Here is a 19016-nt window from a genome sequence, read left to right as displayed (position 1 = left end):
TGGGGGCAAGAGGGGTCTCACCTGTGGGGTCAGGGCTTAGGGAGGTACTAGACCCTGCTGTTCCACTTGGGCAGTAGAAAAGGAAGGGAGAGGACCCACGGACTGCTGAGGCAGAACTGAACTGGCTGCATGGCCCTCTTGCCACCAGAGGTGGCACTCACCTCCAGGCCTGGTCCCCGCTTGTGCTCCCTAGTGACCTTGGACTAGAGCCAATGCCCCAGCGTGGTGGCAGGACCCCAGCTGAATTACAGGCTGGATGGGGGAAGGGTGGTAACCCTGGGAGGCTCAGCACCAGCAGGCCACAATGTCTCTCCTTGGAAACGCTTTTATTTGGGGGAGCTGGGAGGACTGGAAGGCAGGGGAAGGCAGAGCTCCAGGCAGGTTGGTCTAGTCCTGGAAGCGGTTGAGCAGCTCGCAGGCCCTCTTCTCTAGCAGCTCTGAGATCTTCTTGACGCGCTTCTCGCTGGCGATGCGGACATAGCTGCCAGCGTCCAGGACAGCCACACCATCTCGCACTTCACCCATAATGACCAGTGGGCCATCACCTGCTGTCACATTGGGGCAGGGGCAGGCCCAGTCCATGCCACTCAGTGTCACCTCCAGGTACTTGGTGCCCAGGAACCTGAGGCCCATCTTGTCGTCCTTGAGCACATCGTCTAGAGCCACACGGGCAATGCTGCCACCACCCGCCTCAGACTCCTCTAGCACTTCCGTGAGTCTCCCTACAATGGCAAAGTCACTGCGACATAGGCTTAGCGCGAGCTTGCTCCTGAGGCGGCAGGCCCGGCAGGGTGGCATGCGTGGCACAGGGCAGGCATCCTCACAACTCTCTTGGCTCTCAAAGTTGTTGCTGTTGCCTTCACAGCCACCATACATGAAGGGGTGACACTGCTGCAGCAGTGGGCTATAGGCCCAGCGTGGCTCCCAGCCCTGGCAGGGACCCTGCACGGCTGGCAGCACACAGTTATCCCCGGGTCCGCGGGCACAGGCTTGTTGGCACTCTTCATAGGTCTCAAAGCCCTGGGTGCCTCCATCACAGCTGCCAACATGGAAGGTCATGCAACCACCCCGCTGTGGGTCAAAGTGCCAGAGGACATGGCTAGAGAGGGAGCTGGCACAGGTCTGCGCATTGGGCAGGCACTCAGCAGGGGCGCTGGGGGCCCTGTCCCTGGTTGGATCCCGCTGGATCACAGAGAGTGGGAAGTCAGCCCGCAGCAGGCCAGCAGTGTTGCGTGCAGTGCAGGTGTAGAGGCCGGCGTCCTCAGGCTGGGCATTGTAAAGCACCAGCTGCCCAATGCTGGTGACCACCACATTGCCGTACATCTGGTCAGGCCGCATGATCAGGTTCTCCCGCTGCTCACTCTGCTTTTCCCAGGTCACAGCGGGTGGCGGGCGCCCACTGACATCACAGTGGAGGCTGGCGGTGCCCCCCACATACACCACCTGTGGGAAAGGGCTGCTGTAGAGGGCAGGTGGCACTGGGGTGTCCCCAGGCGTTGGGCGGGCTGTGGTCTCGGGTGGCCCTGGGCTGCTGGGTGGCCAGGTAAGGATGTGTTTGCAGGGTACGACGTGCAGGCGGAGGCCACGCAGGCAGGCCTCCGCATCCATGTAGCAGCGATTATAGTAGGTGAGGCCATCTGAGGCACAGGTAAAGCTGGGTTCCTTTTCACAGCGGTCACGGCAGCGGCACACAGGTTGCCCGTCCCAGATGTCACAGTCAGAGCCCTGCTGTGGGCATGAGAAACCCTCGCAGGAGGCCACCAGTGCAGGCGTGGCCAGGCCACCATCTGGGAATCGGGCAGCCACACAGCTCTGCAGCCCACACACATTCGTGCAGCACTTCTCAGTGGCCAAGCAGTCCTGGGGGGCGAGGAGCAGCTTAGCAGATGACCAAACTCTCCCCAGCCCACCCAGGGCTCTGGCTTTGCAGGCATGGTGTGCCCCTACTGTATCTCCCCGAGCCTGTTTCCCCTCTGGGAAGCCAAGCAGGTTTGCACAAATTTGCTTTCCAAACAGTGCAATTTCAGCTGCCTCACTGCCCAATCCTTTGTCATCTTACTGAATTCTCAGAGCCCCCGCCCCCCAATGCAGGTTTAATTATTATTCCCATAGTACAGATGAAGAAACTGAGGCCCAGGGAAGATGGGCAGCATGCTCAAGGCCACTTCAGGGGATGCATGGCCAGGCTGCAAAGGTGGGGCATCGGAATGTGACCCCTGCCGGTCTACTTGGCTGGTCCTGAGAACAACTGGTCCCACGGTGGGGGTGGGCAAGTTTGGGGAGTGATGAGGGTAAAGGTGGGGTGTCCCTTGAGACCCTCATATGGGACATAGCCTAAAACCCCTGCAAGATGTGGGAGAAGAAAAAGAGGTGGACTCCAAGGGCTCAGGGCAGGGGTGGGGTCTTCCCGCTGGCCACCCTAGTTCCCTGGGATCCCCACCAGGGTGGGTGGGTGGGGATGGTGCCCACACTCACCTGGTCCCCGATGCACTCGCGCTCACAGGTACTCTGGGCGTCCACCCACAGGTTGGGGCTGAGCTGGTTGGGGCACACGCCTGGGTGGCTTCTGGGCCCCTGCAGCAGGCTGGCCCCCGAGGTCAGCCCAACCATGAGGAGTAGAGGTAGGAGCAGCCTCTGGGCTGACATGGGGACCACAGGCCCAGGGGGTGGGGGTGTGTGGCTGCCAGCCCTTCAGGCCCTGCTTTGCCCTGATCCCTTCAGGCATCCACCCTTCTAGGCCTATGGTCAGCGTCCCTGACCTTGGGCCCCTGGCCGATCCTCCGGGCTCCCCTTTGGCCCCCAAGGTCTGAGCCCACAGCAGATGCTTCCTCTCAACACCCCTGTGCAAAGGGCTGGATGGGTTGGTGTTCCAGATCTATCTCAGCTCTGGCGAGACTCCTTCACAGCCTGGCCCCTCTGTGGTCAACACAGGGCAGGGGGCGTGGTGGGGGAAGGGCTGGGGAGGGGCTGAGGCCCAAGAGCAAGGAGACACTGGCCACCAGTTACTGAGGGGCGGAGAAGGGCCGGCTCTGGCCAGAGTGAGGAGGGGAGGGGACACTGTAACCCGAGGCCCTTCTCCCTCCAGGCCCTGGGCTCAGGGGATCAAAGCAGCCTCATAGACCCTCCCAGCCTGGATTCAAGACCCGGAAGGAGGGGGAAGGGAGATCAAACACAGGGGCCGCCAGAATCTGCCCTTCCAAACCCTTCCCTGGGGTCTGGGGCCCCAGGAGCATCTGCTTTGAGACTGGATGGAAAACGTCCCGTGACCCTGTGTCTGACCTTCTGACCCAGGAGGTAGGGTAATAAGAGCCTGGTCTGGTCAGAATGAGACCAAGACATCCCAGGTGCTGAGGAAGCCACTGATCTGCCTTGAGGGGGGCCTCAGGTATGGGGGGCCACTGGGCCCAGAACCCTCCCACAAAGCTGCAGTCTGAGGAGCAGTCCCTGAGTGTGGGGGTAATGTTCCATGTGATGGTCCTTGGGGCTGGAGTGAGTCTCAGGGGATGGCCCACCTCAGGGATCCACTGCATCCCTGGCTCCATGCTCACTGCCCTTCAGCAGCAGTGAACTCAGTGGTTATGCCCTGCCAAAGCCCTTAGTGAGGGTTCAGTTTCCCAGGTTCAGGATCCCAGGCTCCAGCGGGGCAGCGGGGAGCAGGTGGTCCAGCCAGCCATCTGCTTCACTACCGCACAGGGAGGGACAGCTGGGGAGGGCTGCCTGCCTAGCCCATTAAGAAACACAGCTTGCCCTGTAACCAAGGAGGCTGATGCAGCCACATGCAGCCCTAGTGGCCAGGATGTATACCAGTCACTGACACTAGTCATGGGGGATGGAGAGATCAACAATAGCCCTGGACCCAGACCCATTGTGTGGAAGCGCAGAGCCACCCCACCACATCACACCTCTAACCCACCAGTAAATTAAAACCAGAGACTTTAATTCACATAAAATGTAGCCTGGAGATCAGAGCTGAATTACATTTACTGTACAAAGAAACAAAAACCGTCCAAAATGAGCACAGGAATGGTGCAAGTGTCAGCAGCAAAGGGTAGTGTTTATGTGGTGAATGCAGGGCTGTCCACACCCTCACAATAAAGTTCATGTTATTTGGTTCAAAGTACAAAGAAAGGGGCTCTGTTGGCAGGACAGGACAGGCAGGGCCTCCTCTGCCTAACCCTGTTGGTGGTCAGGCCTTGGCCAGGGTCCCCAGGCACCCCTGCTAACAAGGGCCACAGAACCCTGCCCAACTTGCCTCCCAGAACAGCAGACATAGGGCTCCCTCCCACAGGGGACACCCACCACAGAGGAGTCCCAGGGGGTCTCAGGTCCAGGGAGAGCCCAGCAGGAGGTAGAGTGGAGCACCAGTGTGACTGGTGGCCATGTTGCCAGCCAGGCAGGTGGGAGGAGGAAAGGCCTCCAGCTCAGGGCTGGCTGCCAGGTCATGGAAGAGGTCCACTGCTATGACTGTGCCAGGTGGCATCCCTAAAAACTGGGTCAGATGGTTCTGGTGATACGTGACCTCAAAGAGGGGTGATGCCGGGCAAGGAGCTGCTATGGGGTGATACCCAAGGTCAGGGAATAGAAGCTGGCGAGAGTGGAGTCCAGACGCCCAGAGGCGAGTGTGCAACAACTCAGTCCAAACCTGCAGAGCGCCTGGTAGCCCCTGGAGTATTTATCACCTACAGACAACTCTGCACCTTCACAGAGATGCTGAGCCCATCTCACGTAGCAATGTATGTAAAAGTGACCAAAGGTGCCTCCACGCAGGGAGGGATGTGGGGTGTACCCCACTTCTTTTCTCTTAGAAGTATCGACACTCTGCTTGGAGTCCATGGCTCCACGACACATAGGAACATCACCTCACTGTGTCAACTGCTGGGCCGAAACCTGCACCACTGCCCAGTACTGTGTGGTAGGCATACTAGCCACCATGCTCAGAAAGGCCAGCACGGGCAGCAGGGTCCAAGACTGCTGCCTAGACTCCGTGTGTCCCCACTGGCCCCTGCAGAGCCCACACCCCATGTGAAGTGCTTTGCCTCCAGTCCCACCCTCTTCAATGTCCCAAAGGTCATCCCCATAAGCAGATGTGAGCTCACCCCATGGCTGCATTAAGGCTTCCCTGTTGGCCCTTTAAAAAGGTATAAAAATGGTGAAATGTCTTCTATATAAATAAGAAAGTGAGCCAGGCCCGCAGGACCCCAGGACAGTTCCCTCAAGGTGGGACCAGGGACAGCATGTGGGGACTTGGGCTTGTTTCGAAGCGCAGCCTCTGCTGTCCTACAGGGCTTGTCTGGCTGAGACCAACTGCCTACTAGGTGTGCCCCACGCTCCCAGGAGGGGTCATGTGGCCAAAGTTTTCCCTGCACATGGCGCCGCCCCAGCGCCTAGAAGGAGCTTCCCCAAGCCTGAAACCTCACTCCCGGAGCGTGTCCAGATGGGCAGTGCCTGCCTCCCCTGCTAGGAGATCTTGCAGTTGCTCCTGGAACAGTTCTGGGGAGGGCTCTGGGGGGGGCGGATGGACTTAGACCTCTTGAGGCTGTTGCCCTTGCTGCCGCCACCCCCTGCCCCACTGGCCAGCGAATAGGAGCGTCCGTGCATCATGACGGCATTCATGCCATTGGCCATCGAGAAGGACTTGAGGTGGCTCTTGATGGTGACGGGCAATGGGAGCTTGTCGATGAGGTGCACGGGAGTGCAGGAGACGATGGCGCGACAGCAGAGGTCTTGCAGGCTGAACACTGTGGGGGTGGTCAGAGAGGGGGAGTCAGACAACAGGGGTCAAACCATGAGGGAAGGGGATCAGTGGCGGGGGAGGTATCAGATGGGAGGATCAGACTATGGTGGGGGTCAGGCCATGGAGAGGGTCAGACCATGGGGAGAGTTGTTAGATGATGGGGGCATTCAGACTAGAGGGAAAGGAAGTGAGGTGCTGAGAGATCTTGGAGCCTGAGGACCCAAGGGTGGGGGGACACTGAGGGACAAGCTATCATCTAGCCAGATGAGCACAAGTGACGCTCAGTAGGGGATGGAAGTTTCCAAACCAGGACCCTGGATGCTCTACTATTCTACTTGGTGCCGGGCACCACCAGGTGAAGCCCCTACATGGCACCCTGATCCTGCTTTCTCCCTACAGCTGCATACTGAGAAGTGTCCTTGGGGACCCCACTTCTGAGGGCTTAGCCAGCTCTGCCCCCAGCACCTCGCAGAAGACTGAAGCTTCTGGGAACACTAGCTAGCTACCTCTGGCAGCTCTGAGGGGACATGGCTTGAGCAGCCCAAGGGACAGGGAAGTACACAGTGATTAGAAGCCGTTCCCCTGCTTTCTCTGGGACAAGTCAGGGTCCATGCCACCCCCCAGCATGAGGGCATCATTGGAATGTAACACACAGTCCCCTCCTATAACTCTGGGATCCCCAAACAAAGCACACGCAGGTAGCAAGTTGGTTCAGTTGCGGCACATTGTGGAAGTTCTACAACTAGGGAGCCCAGACACCTGGGCAGGACCATGGCCTCTGAAGGGTCACTTGTCCACTGCCCTCAACACTCAAGTCTCAGGCCCTGGTGGCCCCACTGGCCCCACCTCACCTCGGTTGGGCCTCCAGATCTTCTCCATGCCATGCCGCATGAGCACAATACGGGACAGTTCAGTGAAGGACTCGGTGACATTGAAGTTGCACAACGGGCTGACCTCAAAGAAGGTCATGCAGTTCTTTTCTGCGTAAGCGCGAGCCTGCTCCGTTGGGACTTGCCGCTTGAAGGCCAGGTGCAGCCGGTTCCCAACCAGGATCCGGGGGACCCCAGGTGCATGCTTGCGCGGGGAGGGAGGGGAGGCAGAGGACTCAGTACAGGTATGAATGTGGGATGTCCCCCCCTCTTGACTGTCCCCATCCCAATTCTATGATGAGGTGGGGCTCAGATGTGTGAGCCATGGCCCCTTGAGGCATGAGACCCCGGCCTTCAAGTGCCATGGTGATCAGTGCAAGAAAGGATACTCAGAGCTGGGGCCACAGGAGAGGCAGCTAACGGGGGCCACAGTGGGAAATGAGAGCACACATGCCCTGGGGAGGGGTGACCATGGAAGGGGTGTCCTTAGGTGCACACCTACCTCATCAATCTCCTTGATCCACCGGTCAATGCCATCAAAGGACCAGCGGTTGGTGATGTCATAAACCAGGAGGATCCCCTGAAAGGAAGACAAGGGTGTCACAAGGCAGAGGGGTCGGCCAGATGGAGGCCTCTTGCTCTGGCAGAGTCTTGGCGTGGACATGTAGCTTTCCTCCTAGCACAGGCAGAGCAGGGACACTTGGTACAGCCTCATGGCAGTGTGGAAAACACACTGTGAGACATCCCGTCATATTTAAGAGGTGTCTCTGGTATTGGGCACCGTGTCTCCTCACCGTGGCTAGGCCCATGTGGACCTGGACACCCTCATGTGGGATGGCAGCAATGTCATCAATGGTCAAGGATCTCATAAGCTCAATGTTGCCCTCTCCCTCCCCTTGGGGACTTGGCTGGGGCAGAAATGACATTTTCTCAACTTCTTTTCTCCAAGCACATAATAAGCACTATCCTGTGACTGTTTAAAAGTCACGGGAGCTAGCCCAGCCGGGCATGGCTCAGCGGTTGAGCATCAACCTAGAATCTAGGAGATCGGGGTTCAATTCCCAGTCAGGGCACATGCCTGGGTTGTGGGCTCAATCCCCAGTGCAAGGCGCGGAGGCAGCCAATCAATGACTCTCTCTCAACATTGATGTTTCTATCTCTCCCTTCCTCTCTCTGAAATCAATAAAGATATATTTAAAAAAAAAAAAAAAAAAGGTCACAGGAGCTGAACAGGTACATGCAGATCAACAGTTTGGGATAGACCCTGTGGACAATCCTGGCAGGCAGGTGTGGATGGTGTCCCTGACACTCTAACAGTGCACTCTGCCTTGGAGCTCCAGAGGAGCTGAGCAAAGGTGTTTCTGAGTTTTCCAGCCCAAACTTGCAGAGCAGGGCATCGGTCGCTCCAGCAGCGCCATCAGCCAGCAGAGAGTTTGCTATGGGACTTCCCTGTCACATCCCTTAGAGACCTATTACTCAGAGCTCAGCTCTGGGCTATCTCCATCTGCCCTGAATGTCTCAGCAGTGACCTGTCACAGGCCTCAGGAAAGTGACTCTAGAGTGCCCCCAGATCCCCACCGTACCCATCTGGCTCTATATTTCACTCTGAAGCTGGCTCACACCCTCCTTGTCCCACTGTGTCCTCATTCAGCCTACATCTCCAACACACACACAGGCAGGAAAAAAAGCGCAGCTGAGATAGAAGGCAAAGGATGTCTCTATCTCAAAATGAGTGATTTTAAAGCCTTTCTCCTTAAAAATGTCCTTTGAATTTTGGAAGACTTAAATGTAGCCCCTAGGTCTTGTTAAGAGGAATGCAGAAATTACTTTAACGCCTGGACAGAAAGCCTGATACAGAACAAGCAGAGCTGCCTGCCTCCCCAGGAGGAAGGGCTATGACTGGAAGAAAAGACCCCCTTGAGCCCACTTGAAACAGCAGAAATCTGATGGGAACAGAGAGTAAAACTGGAAGGAAACCACAGGGTAGCAGGACTGAGTCCTGTCGCCTGGGGCACAGGGAACAAAGCCCTCTGGTCTGGGATCAGATGGGATGTGTCATCAACTTTCCAAATGCCCTCTTAAGAATTCACTGAGGATGTGTCCGAAGACCAGCCCTCACAGATGTTCATCACAGCATGAAACAAACTGCATGTGCAGCTGGGGCTGCCAGTAAGTTGAGGTGCAGACATGCCTCACAGATGATAAAAGTAACAGCAGTACACCTCAAAGCATACGTGCTGATCCTGGGCAGGTGCACAACAGACGGTCTGGTGAGAAGCACGGATCCCAAACATTACATACTGTGTGGTGTCTTTTCTTTTGTTATCCTCACCTAGAGCTATTCTTTCCATGGATTTTTAGAGTGTGGAAGGGAGGGAGGGAGGAGAGAGAGGGAGAAACATCAATATGAGAGAGAGACACTGACTGGCTGCCTCCTGCACATGCCCCAACCAGGGCCTGCAACCCAGGTATGGGCCCTTGACCAGAATCAAACCTGTGACTGATGCTCTGCCACACTAGCCGGGACAGTATGATGTTTTAAAACAGAAATATAGCCCTAGCTGGTCTGGCTCAGTGGTTACAGTGTCAGCCTACAGACTGGAGGGTCCCGGGTTCCATTCCAGCCAAGGGCATGTACCCTGGCCCTGATTGGGGTTTGTGTGGGAGGCAACCAATTGATGTTCTTTGAAAAACACAAGGCAACCTGGCCGGGCATGGCTCAGCGGTTGAGTGTCGACCTAGGATCCAGGCGATCAGGGTTCGATTCCCAGTCAGGGCACATGCCCGGGTTGCGGGCTGCAGCCGATCAATGACTCTCTCATCATTGATGTTTCTCTCTCTCTCTCTCCCCCTCCTTTCCTGTCTCTGAAGTCAATAAAGATATATTTAAAAAATAAATAAATAAAATAAAAATAAAAATAAAAAATAAAAAAAAAACCCACAAGGCAGCCGGGCCGGCGTGGCTCAGTGTTTGTCCACCCATGATCTGGAGGTCAAGGTTCGATTCCTGGTCCGGGCACATGTCTGGATTGCAGGCTTGATACCAGTAAAGGGAGTGCAGGAGGTGGCTGAGTGATGATGATTTTCATCAATGTTTCTATCTCTATCTCCCTTTCCTTTCCTTTCTTTGAAATCAATAAAAACATATTTAAAAAAAACACGAGGCATACTCCCACCCCAGAGGAGCCTTGCACTGGCTGTTACCTCTGCCTAAAACACTCTTCCAATCCAGATTGGATATCTCTTTCTCCTCCATCACATTTTCGCTCAAATGTGCCTGGCATGTCATAGGGGTGGAATGAACATTTGTCGAATGACAGACTATTAAACCTAGAATACTCCATTTGAAGATCCTGGGACAGGCTTCTCCTACTTTCAGCTATTAGAAGAAAACCTGATTTACAGTCACATGATGTTATATACTTCTCAAAGCATTTTTAGCTACACAATTCCATTAAAGTAGTACAACTGCCTTGGACATAGCAATGACAGGGAACAATATCCGAAAGTCAACAACATGGAGGTTCACCACTGGGTGAAACCACCTTCCGGAGCTGCACAGTGAGCTAGTGGGATTGGAATCCAAAGGGTATGGCACTTATTTTAAGATACTTGCCCCTATGCTCCAAATAAGCAGTTAAAGGTATATTTTTTAAAAATTCAATTTTGCCCTAGCCGGTGTGCTCAGTGGTTAGAGCATTGGCCCACACACCAAAGGGTCACAGGTTCAATTCCTGGTCAAGAGCACGTACCTGGGTTGAAGGTTCAATCCCCAACCTTGGACAGGGCACAAGCGGGAGGCAACCAATTAATGTGTCTCTCATGTCAATGTTTCTCTCTCTATCCCCCTCCCACCCTCCCTTCCACTCTATCTCTAAAAAAAAAAAAAAAAAAAAAGAAAAAAATATCAGGTGAGAATTAACAACAAAAAAATTAAATTCAATTTTAGCATGTGCAATGTATTTGTATGATAGAGCTCCCAAGGAACACAGGCTGCACATGGAAGCCTCTGTCCCACCCCACAAGTACTTAGGCTCTGCCCAGAAGTAAGTGACTCACTGAAAGTGAGGAGCAACTGTCAAATGGTCCCCGACCCATATGCCCACCCACCCAACTGGTGACTAGAAGCACACTGGTGTCCTAATCAGCGCTAGCTGAATAGTAAGTGTGTACCCCAAACCACTGTCGATGTAAAACCCCTTTTTGTGTGAACAAATTGATCTCTCTCTATCCAGAAGGAGACCAGCGCTTGGCCTAGCTCTTCCAACTAATTAGTTGAGGGCTTGGCCCAAACCCTCAACTAATCAGGATGTCTCACCTCCCCACCCCACCCTACCTCCAGCTCTCTCAGCATACTGAGCCCAGGGGACCTGCTTTCTTCAGCAGCAGACACTGGCCTCCCAGGGCCTTGAGTGGCCACCTCAGAATTCAGCATCAGAAAACAAGGGCCATGTGTCTAGGAGGTCGGGAACAGAAAGGTTATTTTTCATGGTAAGAACCACAAGACAGTCCTGTTGCAGAACTGGTGACAGCAGGCAGGGGTCGGTGGTAGCTTTTGTAACCTGGGCCCCTGAGGGAACTGCAAGGTCTCTCCAGTCTTAACCAAGGGTGAGAAAGTGACTGGAAATATAAAACTTGACTGGGAAAGAAGGTTCTGCTACTCAGCGTATCATCAGGGGCCATAGAGAGCAGCAAAATCAGGCGGTGCTCACTCTGGATACTGCCTTCACGTCTGTGCTGCCACCATCAGGCAGGCTGGAAATGGGACAGAGCAGCGCAATGCCACTGAGATAAGAGCACCAGAGGGCAGCCTCGAGCTCGGAGCCCTCTGGCCCAAGATGTGTGACTGGCTCCTTCAGCACAGAATTGACAAGAACCTCAAGAAATAAAGCAAGAACAAGAACACACACACTACCAACTGGACTAGAAGCTTTGGAGAGAACTCGAAGGTGATGACTCAGTGTTAGCTTCCCCAAAACACCGTATAATTTGGCAATTGCCCAAGCTTGTTAGGTGTCCTCAATTAGCTGAACAGAAACGACTTCTGCCCTCTGTTCCACGTTCGTACCCAGAGTGCATACAACAGCTGAGTCCTCCTAGGTTTGATCTCAGTGCCTTCTCGATGTTTCCCAATTGCCCTTCTTTATCATAACCCAAGAACTACCCCTTTATCTCTTCATTTTCTTTTTAATTTCAAAAGTAGTATGTGTTTACTGTGGAACAATTAGGAGGTATTCAAAAGCAAAGGGAGACAACAGCACTCAGTCACACTGTCATTCGTGGCAACCAGCACTGCCACTCGGAGCACAGCTTTTTCCTCTTCTTGTATGTATAAAGTCACACATGCAGTTATTCTTAAAAAAAAAAAAAAAAAAAGGGACCCATGGGACATGCTCATCAGAAGGGCACTAGGTGCTACAGGCAGTTCTCACTACTTGATCTCACCTCTGGAGATGTGGGGTGCTGACAAACGTCCCCAAGTTGTGATCCACACCCTGAATATTTAGAATCAGTTGCTTCAGGTAGAACTGCTAGGTGAAGTTCCACTCCTGCAGGCCCCCAGTGCTGGCACATACTGGGAGACCATCAAGCTAGGGCTCCAAGTGCCATCACCCACACCTCTGCAGGTGCGCCCAGGAAAAGAGCTGCCAAGCCCAGCCTGGAGGGTCCTCAGCCCCCCCATTCAAGCAGAGAAGGCTATACTCAGTGTCTCCCTGCCTCCCACCAGGTCTGAGAAGCCCCTATTGAGGAAGGCTTTGGAGGAAGTGTAAGTTGTCCCTAACACCACCCAAGCAGATTCAGGAAGACCCCTGCCACAGACTTCTCTCCCTCTTGGCCTCCTCAGGCCCCACGCAGCAGAAAGATCAGCAGGAGTGCAGAGTGCCAAGGTAGCTGCACATGTCACCAATTTTGACAAAGCTAAAAGGACATCCCATGCGGCTCCACATGAGCCCAAGCCAGAGTAAGGGGGTGAGTACAGACCCACCTGGAGTTTGTGCCCCACACAGTGAGAGGACCCAAAAATGTGCCCAAGTGCCCCCTCTCATACAAGTGTGTGCTGCTCCTGGCAGAGGACCCTGCCTGGTGTGTAGAGCAGAGCTGGGCAGGCCTGAACTTGGGGGTCTCCTCGGCAATTCCAGGAGTCTGGATGGGGGGACGGGGTCATGGCCTGCTCTGCATTACAGACAGGACTGATCAGACTCCTCACATTGACACAGCAGTGACAACCTATAGCAACTACTTCTCCCTTCTCCTTGAAGCCTCAAATCATACACTGATCTGTGCAGCATGCACGCAGGCTCGTGAGCCCTGAGGACACAGGGAGGTGCAAGAGAGCCCTCGCATGCTCCCCTAAGGTGTCCTCACATGTCACCCTAGAATGCCCCTGTACAGCTCCCAGCGTGCCATCCCACCCCCTGTACACCCACCCAAACTTGGGTATACGTCCATGGCAGCCCCTGGATAGCCCCCATTTCCTGTTCTTTGCTATTGCCCTGCCTCTATGAACAGCCCCTCTCACAGTGGCTCCAATAATCAGTCCTCACAGTCCTTATTAGGAATTCAGCCTAGCCTGCTCTGGGGGCCTCCAGGCCTGTGATGGACCTGGCTACCCCAGCACACACATGGAGGTCCTGGGTGATGGGGATGTCATTTTTGGTTCCTAGTGAACCAGGCGACCAAGTAGCATCTCCACAGTACAGGGTCCTAGCACAGGCCACAGGAGCCAGTGGAAGTACAGAGCAGGAACACAAAGCGGGAACACGGGGACCTGGTGCCCTCTGACAGCTGAGGCTCCTTGCTCAGAGGGCAGTCTAGTGGAAGCCTGATGTCCCAACATTAAAACTTCTTAGAAAGCCCGGCCGGGCGTGGCTTAGCGGTTGAATATTGACCTGGGATCCAGGTGATTGGGGTTTGATTCCTGGTCAGGGCACATGCCCGGTTGCAGGCTTGATCAATGACCCTCTCATCACTGATGTTTCTATCTCTCTCTCTCTCCCTCTCCTTTCCTCTCTCTGAAATCAATAAAGATATATTTAAAAATAAATAAATAAATAAATAAATAAATAAATAAATAAATAAATAAATAAAACTTCTTAGCCCGGCCGGGCGTGGCTCAGCAGTTGAGCGTTGACCTAGGATCCAGGTGATAGGGGTTCAATTCCCAGTCAGGGCAAATACCTGGCTTGCAGGCTCGATCCCCAGTCAGGGGCATGCAGGAGGCAGTCAATCAATGACTCTCTCATCACTGATATTTCTATCTCTCTCTCTCCCTCTCCTTTCCTCTCTCTGAAATCAATAAAGATATATTTTAAAAAAACAAAAAACACAACTTCTTAGACAAACCTGGACAGTGTGGCTCAGTGGTTGAGTGTCAACCTATGAACCAGGAGGTCATAGTTCGATCCCCAGTCGGGGCACATGCCCAGGTTGCGGGCTCAATCCCTAGTGGAGGTTGTGCAGGAGGCAGGCAATCAATGACTCTCTCATCATTGATGTTTTTAGGTCTCTTTCCCTCTCCCTTCCTGTCTCTGAAATCAATAAAAACATATTTAAAAAACAAAACAAAAACTTCTTAGACTCACACACATGGGGTCTGACAGAACAGAAACATGACTTGGAGAGCAGCACCGGCAGTGTTGCTGGTCTTACCTGTGCGCCCCTGGAGTAGGACCTGAAGATGGTGCAGAACCTGCCCTGGCCCGACGTGTCCCTGAAACACAGGGAGAGTCAGTGGGATTCGGCCTGTGATCCCTAAAAGGTGCTCTCCCTCCCCCTCCACAGCCTACACTGGCCAACTCTGTGGGCCTGAGTGCCCCAGGAGACACCCTGCCAGGCTGGAGAATTCCAAACTTCAAGGTTCTGGAAAATGCTCCTTAATGTGTAGCCCAGTAAAGGGCAAGGGAAGGGGGGCCGTGACTACTGTGGAAATGAGTCTTTACGGGCAAAGACAGCTGGGCTCTATCAGAACAAGCAGCCCTGGACCTTTTGGTTTCTGCATCACAGAGCAAAATCCATTCCATGTTTACACAGGATCTCTTTAAACAGCTATTCCACGTAAAATGTTAATAGGACTCCTTCCTTCCTGTTCCTTTAAGGATTCTTGACTTTCTTCATTTAGCTACCAAGGCTCCAGCAATAGCTCTGAAGTGCTGTAGCCCTCCCACCCCCAGGCACCACAATCCCACACAGCCTGACTCACCAGAGCTCCAGCTTGACCCGCCGTCCGTCCAGCAGGATGGTAGTTGTCTTGTAGTCTATCCCTGCAAGGAAGCAAAGGGCAGCTGAAGGCAATGCCTGGAGAGGAGCCTGCCAGGATCCGCCTAGCCAGGGCTCAGTCTCTATAGCCCAGCAGAGCCAGGTGCAGGGGCACGCTATCTCCAGCTGAAGCCTTCTTGTGGCTCCAGCCCAGGGACCCAGGCAGGCTAAGTACCACAGCACTGGGCAAAGGGAGGATGGCACAGAAGTAGAGTCCAGCAGGCCCCAGAAGGATGGCTCATCTTCAACTGACCCACTTTGTGTGGATCTCAAGTCAAGAAATTTCTGAGTTCTTGGGTTCCCCATAGCCCCCAGGTACTGACAATTGGAGTGTGCCTAGAACATTACTAAGGGTAAAGTAATTTCTAAAATGCTATTTCTCTGGAGAGCTCTCTGCAGAACCTATGCAATGCTATGTCTTTAGTTTTTAATATTTTTATACTTTTATGGGAAAAAGTCAGTCCAAGAGAAGTTGGTAGGATCAGGGACGGTGCTAGACATCTTACCTTACATATAAGACCTTCAACTGGTTTATGGACCAACCAGAAACTTCCTAAAGGCTCAGTATTTCTTCCCCACTTCTTACGCCTTAAAAAGTCGAAGAGGGCTTGGAAATGAGCATTTAAACATAGGTGTCTCTCTCACACAATGTGTGCGTGCGTATGTGCAAGCTGATCTCAGAGCACCTGCACCCAGCACCCTCCTGGTACCTCAGGTATCGGTGCCTCTTCTCCCACTGTACTTCTGCCTGGCCAACTCCTAACTGCAAGTCAAAAACCTGGCTCCCATGCACCAAATGAGACTCAGCAGAAGGAAAATGCAAACCATGAAATGGGAGAAAATATTTGAAAATCACATATCCGACAAGGGACTGCTATCCAGAATATATAAAGAAATTCTACAATTCAACAACTACAACAACAACAAAATTAAAATTGGGCAAAAGACTTGAATAGACATTTCTCCAAAGAAGATATACAAATGACCACAAACACAAGAAAAGATGCTCAATACCCCTGATCATCAGAAAAATGCAATCAAATCACAGTGAGAGATCACCTTACATCATTAGATGGTTATTATCAAGAAAAACAGGAAATGACAAAGGTTGGTGAGGATGTGGAGAAATCGGAATCCTTGTGCACTGCAAGTGGGAATGTAAAATGATGCAGTCACTATGGAAAACAGTATGGTAGTTCCTCAAAGCATTAAACACAGAATTACCATATGATTCAGAAATTCCACTTCTGGGTTAATACCCAAAAGAAATGAAAGCAGGGAACCGAGCAGGTATGCACTTGCACACCCATGTTCACAGCAGTGTTATTCACAATAGTCCAAGGTGGAAACAATCCCAGTGTTCATCGGGACATCAATCCAAGTGATGACAGGACTAACAAAATGGTCTATACTTACAGTGGGATACGGTTCAGCCTTAAAGGGATGAAATTCTGACACATGCTACAACATGTATGAACCTTGAGGACATTATGCTCAGGGAAATAAGCCAGTCACAGAAGAATAAATACTGTATGTCTCCACTTCTATGGGGACCCTAGAGTGGTGAGTTTCATAGAGACAGAAAGTAGATTAGAGGTTACCAGGGGCTTGGGGAAGGGGCTCCAGAGTCAGTATTTAATGAAGACAGTTTCTGTTTGGGTAGATGGAAAAGTTGTGGAGATGGATGGTGGTGACGGTTACACAACAGTGTAAATGTACTTAAGCCTCTGACCTATACACCTAAAAATAATTAAAATAGTAAATTTCATGTTACATGTATTTTACCACAATATTTTTTAAAAGTGAGAGGACTCCCTTGCATATATTCTCATGTGAAAGAACTATTCTTCTGGAAGAAACAAAACTCATGTCTGTCTCCACCATACCTCCTCTGCATTTGCCCTTCCCCCAGCTTCCATCTGCTGATAACCAGCTTCTTTGAGTGGAAGCTCCTGGAATTCTGTCAAACAGGAAGCACAGATTTGGCCCAGGACTCGCCTCCTCTCGGTTCTGTCTCCACAACTTCTGTGAGGGCAATTTCCAGGAAGACTGGATGTGAATGCCCATCCTCTAGGCAACATCAGATCTGCCTCCATGTGGCAGATCAGCCCCGCAGGCTCAGGACTCAGGGACTAGACACTGCTCTGCTCCCCTCCCCCAGGCCAGCCCCTTGAAAGGAACGACCTGTGGCCAAGCCACCCAAAGGTGGCGCTGTGGCCCAATGGGAGGAGACAGGGTACAGAGAGATGGCACCCATGCTCCATACCCTCTGGGCTCCCTCCCATATCCAGAATCATGAGTGTTGTGCACCCTGGGCACCTTGCTGACCCATCTGCCTGAGTTCCACCTAGGACAACAGGACATTAATTTTGGTCTATGTCAGAAAGGACACCCCATCCCTGCTCTCCAGCAGCTTTGCTCAATGCTCTGCCAAACACAAACATGGGACCCATGGGGACAGGCACTAAGAATTGGGAACTGGTAACAAGGAGGGGCTGCTGTCCTCCCAACACCCCCTCCTGACTCCTACCGCTGGGTCAGAGGGCTCACCAGAGAACAAGATTCTCAGGGGACACTGCAGAGGAGAAGCTGGAGTTCAGTTTGATGGCTGAGCAATGTCACCACTGAAGTGATTTAGACTCACAGTGACTGTACTCTCTGGAGCCCCCTGGTGCCATCCCTGGCCTCTAGGGAAAGGTAGCCCCCATACCTGGCGCCAGCATGAGCACCCCCAGGAAGGCTAAGCAACTGTCTGAGAGAAGTGGGCAGCGGGTCCCTACAGCGGAGAGCAGGGTCCAGTTGAGAGGTGAGGACTGCCCCGGGAGCCAAGAGGTCAAACCCAGATGGGGGGAGATGGCATGCATGGAAAACCCCTCAACTGACACACTCACTGGGATATCCAAAAATTCAAATTCAAACATATTCCTCATGCTTACTCTGCCCCTCACCCTACCATGTCCCAAATCTGGATAAAAACTTAAGAGTGTGCTTTATAAATTCATAGACAATATAGACATAGCAAGTCCAAAGAAAGAGGCAAGTAGAAAGGCAGAACCTCCCTACTGTAAACAAAGTTGGGTGCCAACCAAACTTCACTATGAATGAGCTCTGACAATTCTTTAGTCTGAAGATTTATTGCTGAAGAATTTCAATCACTCACTTTGAAAAAATGATGACCAGAGGATTCAATCAAAACATTTACTATCGCCCTGGCCAGAGTGGCTTTTGATTAAGCACCGTCCCATGCACCAAGAGGTCGCGGGTTCAATTCCTGGTCAGGCACATACCCGAGTTGTGAGCTTGGTCCCCAGTAGGGAGCGTGCAGGAGGCAGCCGATCTATGTTGATTTTCTTCTATTGATGTTTCTATGCCTCTATTCCTCTCCCTCTCTCTCTAAAATCAATAAAATATTTTAAAAAACAAATAAAATGTCTTTTCTATTGTTTCAACAGGTTTCTGAAGAGAGTGGCAACTCACCTGACACAAATAAGTACTTTCTAAATTTCTATTACAGAGCAGGCATTGTTCCAGGAGCTAACGGACTCATGCTGCCCAGATGCTCTGCGCCATGTTTTGCAAGGCTGCCACCTTGCAAATCACAGGTGACAGGGTTTTGTCTGTTTAGAAATTTACCAAGAGTTGTTCACCATTTTAAAAGAGAAGTCTCATCACCCATAGTGACACCTCCACCAGGTACATTTTTACCGTCACCTTCTCAGCATCTAGTACAACTGTACCCAAGCATTGACCTATTGAAATACAAATGATCTTGTGACACTTTGCACCCCTTTCTTTCTCCATTATATTACAGATATGAGTACTGCGCACATTTCTGTTTTAGCTCTGAGTGTAAGTAGAACAGATATCTATGAACTTCATTCCTTTTCAGAACAGTAAAGTAGATGCTGCAAAGCAATGGTCCAGAGGGACGTGCCTAGACTCAGCATGGCACATGCTAGCAACATCCCCACACCGTGTCTCTACATCACTGGTCTTGTGTCCCAGTGATGTCCCTCATGACCCTACTGTCCCTTGACAACAACAAAGGCAGGGAGGAGCACAAAGCGGCTCACTGGCACCAGAAAAATGCCGAAGGAGGCTGGAGTTGCAGGAACATTATAATTACCTGTCTGCTGCCATCCTTCGAAGAGGTATTT

General features: G+C 52.4%; 2 protein-coding genes across 4 annotated transcripts in view; both read right to left on the bottom strand.

Moving 5' to 3' along the window:
* Positions 1 to 387: 387 nt before the first annotated feature.
* Positions 388 to 2646, bottom strand: WFIKKN1 (WAP, follistatin/kazal, immunoglobulin, kunitz and netrin domain containing 1; the record flags this gene model as incomplete). Its single annotated transcript, XM_081132564.1, has 2 exons — positions 388 to 1860; positions 2476 to 2646. 2 exons carry the CDS (start codon positions 2644 to 2646, stop codon positions 388 to 390), a joined length of 1644 nt encoding a protein of 547 aa, XP_080988690.1.
* Positions 2647 to 3963: 1317 nt separating this feature from the next.
* Positions 3964 to 19016, bottom strand: part of RAB40C (RAB40C, member RAS oncogene family) — a 30648-nt gene continuing 15595 nt past the window's right edge. For all 3 annotated transcript variants that reach the window (XM_081131296.1, XM_081131294.1, XM_081131295.1), the window contains exons 3-7: positions 14804 to 14864; positions 14254 to 14314; positions 7106 to 7183; positions 6586 to 6808; positions 3964 to 5738 (exon numbers count right to left, since the gene is read on the bottom strand). In XM_081131296.1, coding sequence (XP_080987422.1) covers positions 5458 to 5738; positions 6586 to 6808; positions 7106 to 7183; positions 14254 to 14314; positions 14804 to 14864 — 704 coding nt within the window. In that variant the 3' untranslated portion in view covers positions 3964 to 5457. The remainder of the gene's footprint in view (positions 5739 to 6585; positions 6809 to 7105; positions 7184 to 14253; positions 14315 to 14803; positions 14865 to 19016) is intronic.

Source organism: Miniopterus schreibersii, assembly GCF_964146895.1.
Source record: "Miniopterus schreibersii genome assembly, chromosome: 3".
NCBI classification, from domain to species: Eukaryota; Metazoa; Chordata; class Mammalia; order Chiroptera; family Miniopteridae; genus Miniopterus; species Miniopterus schreibersii.
Note: the sequence above shows the minus strand (reverse complement) of the source record. Positions and strands in the feature narration are given on the sequence as shown.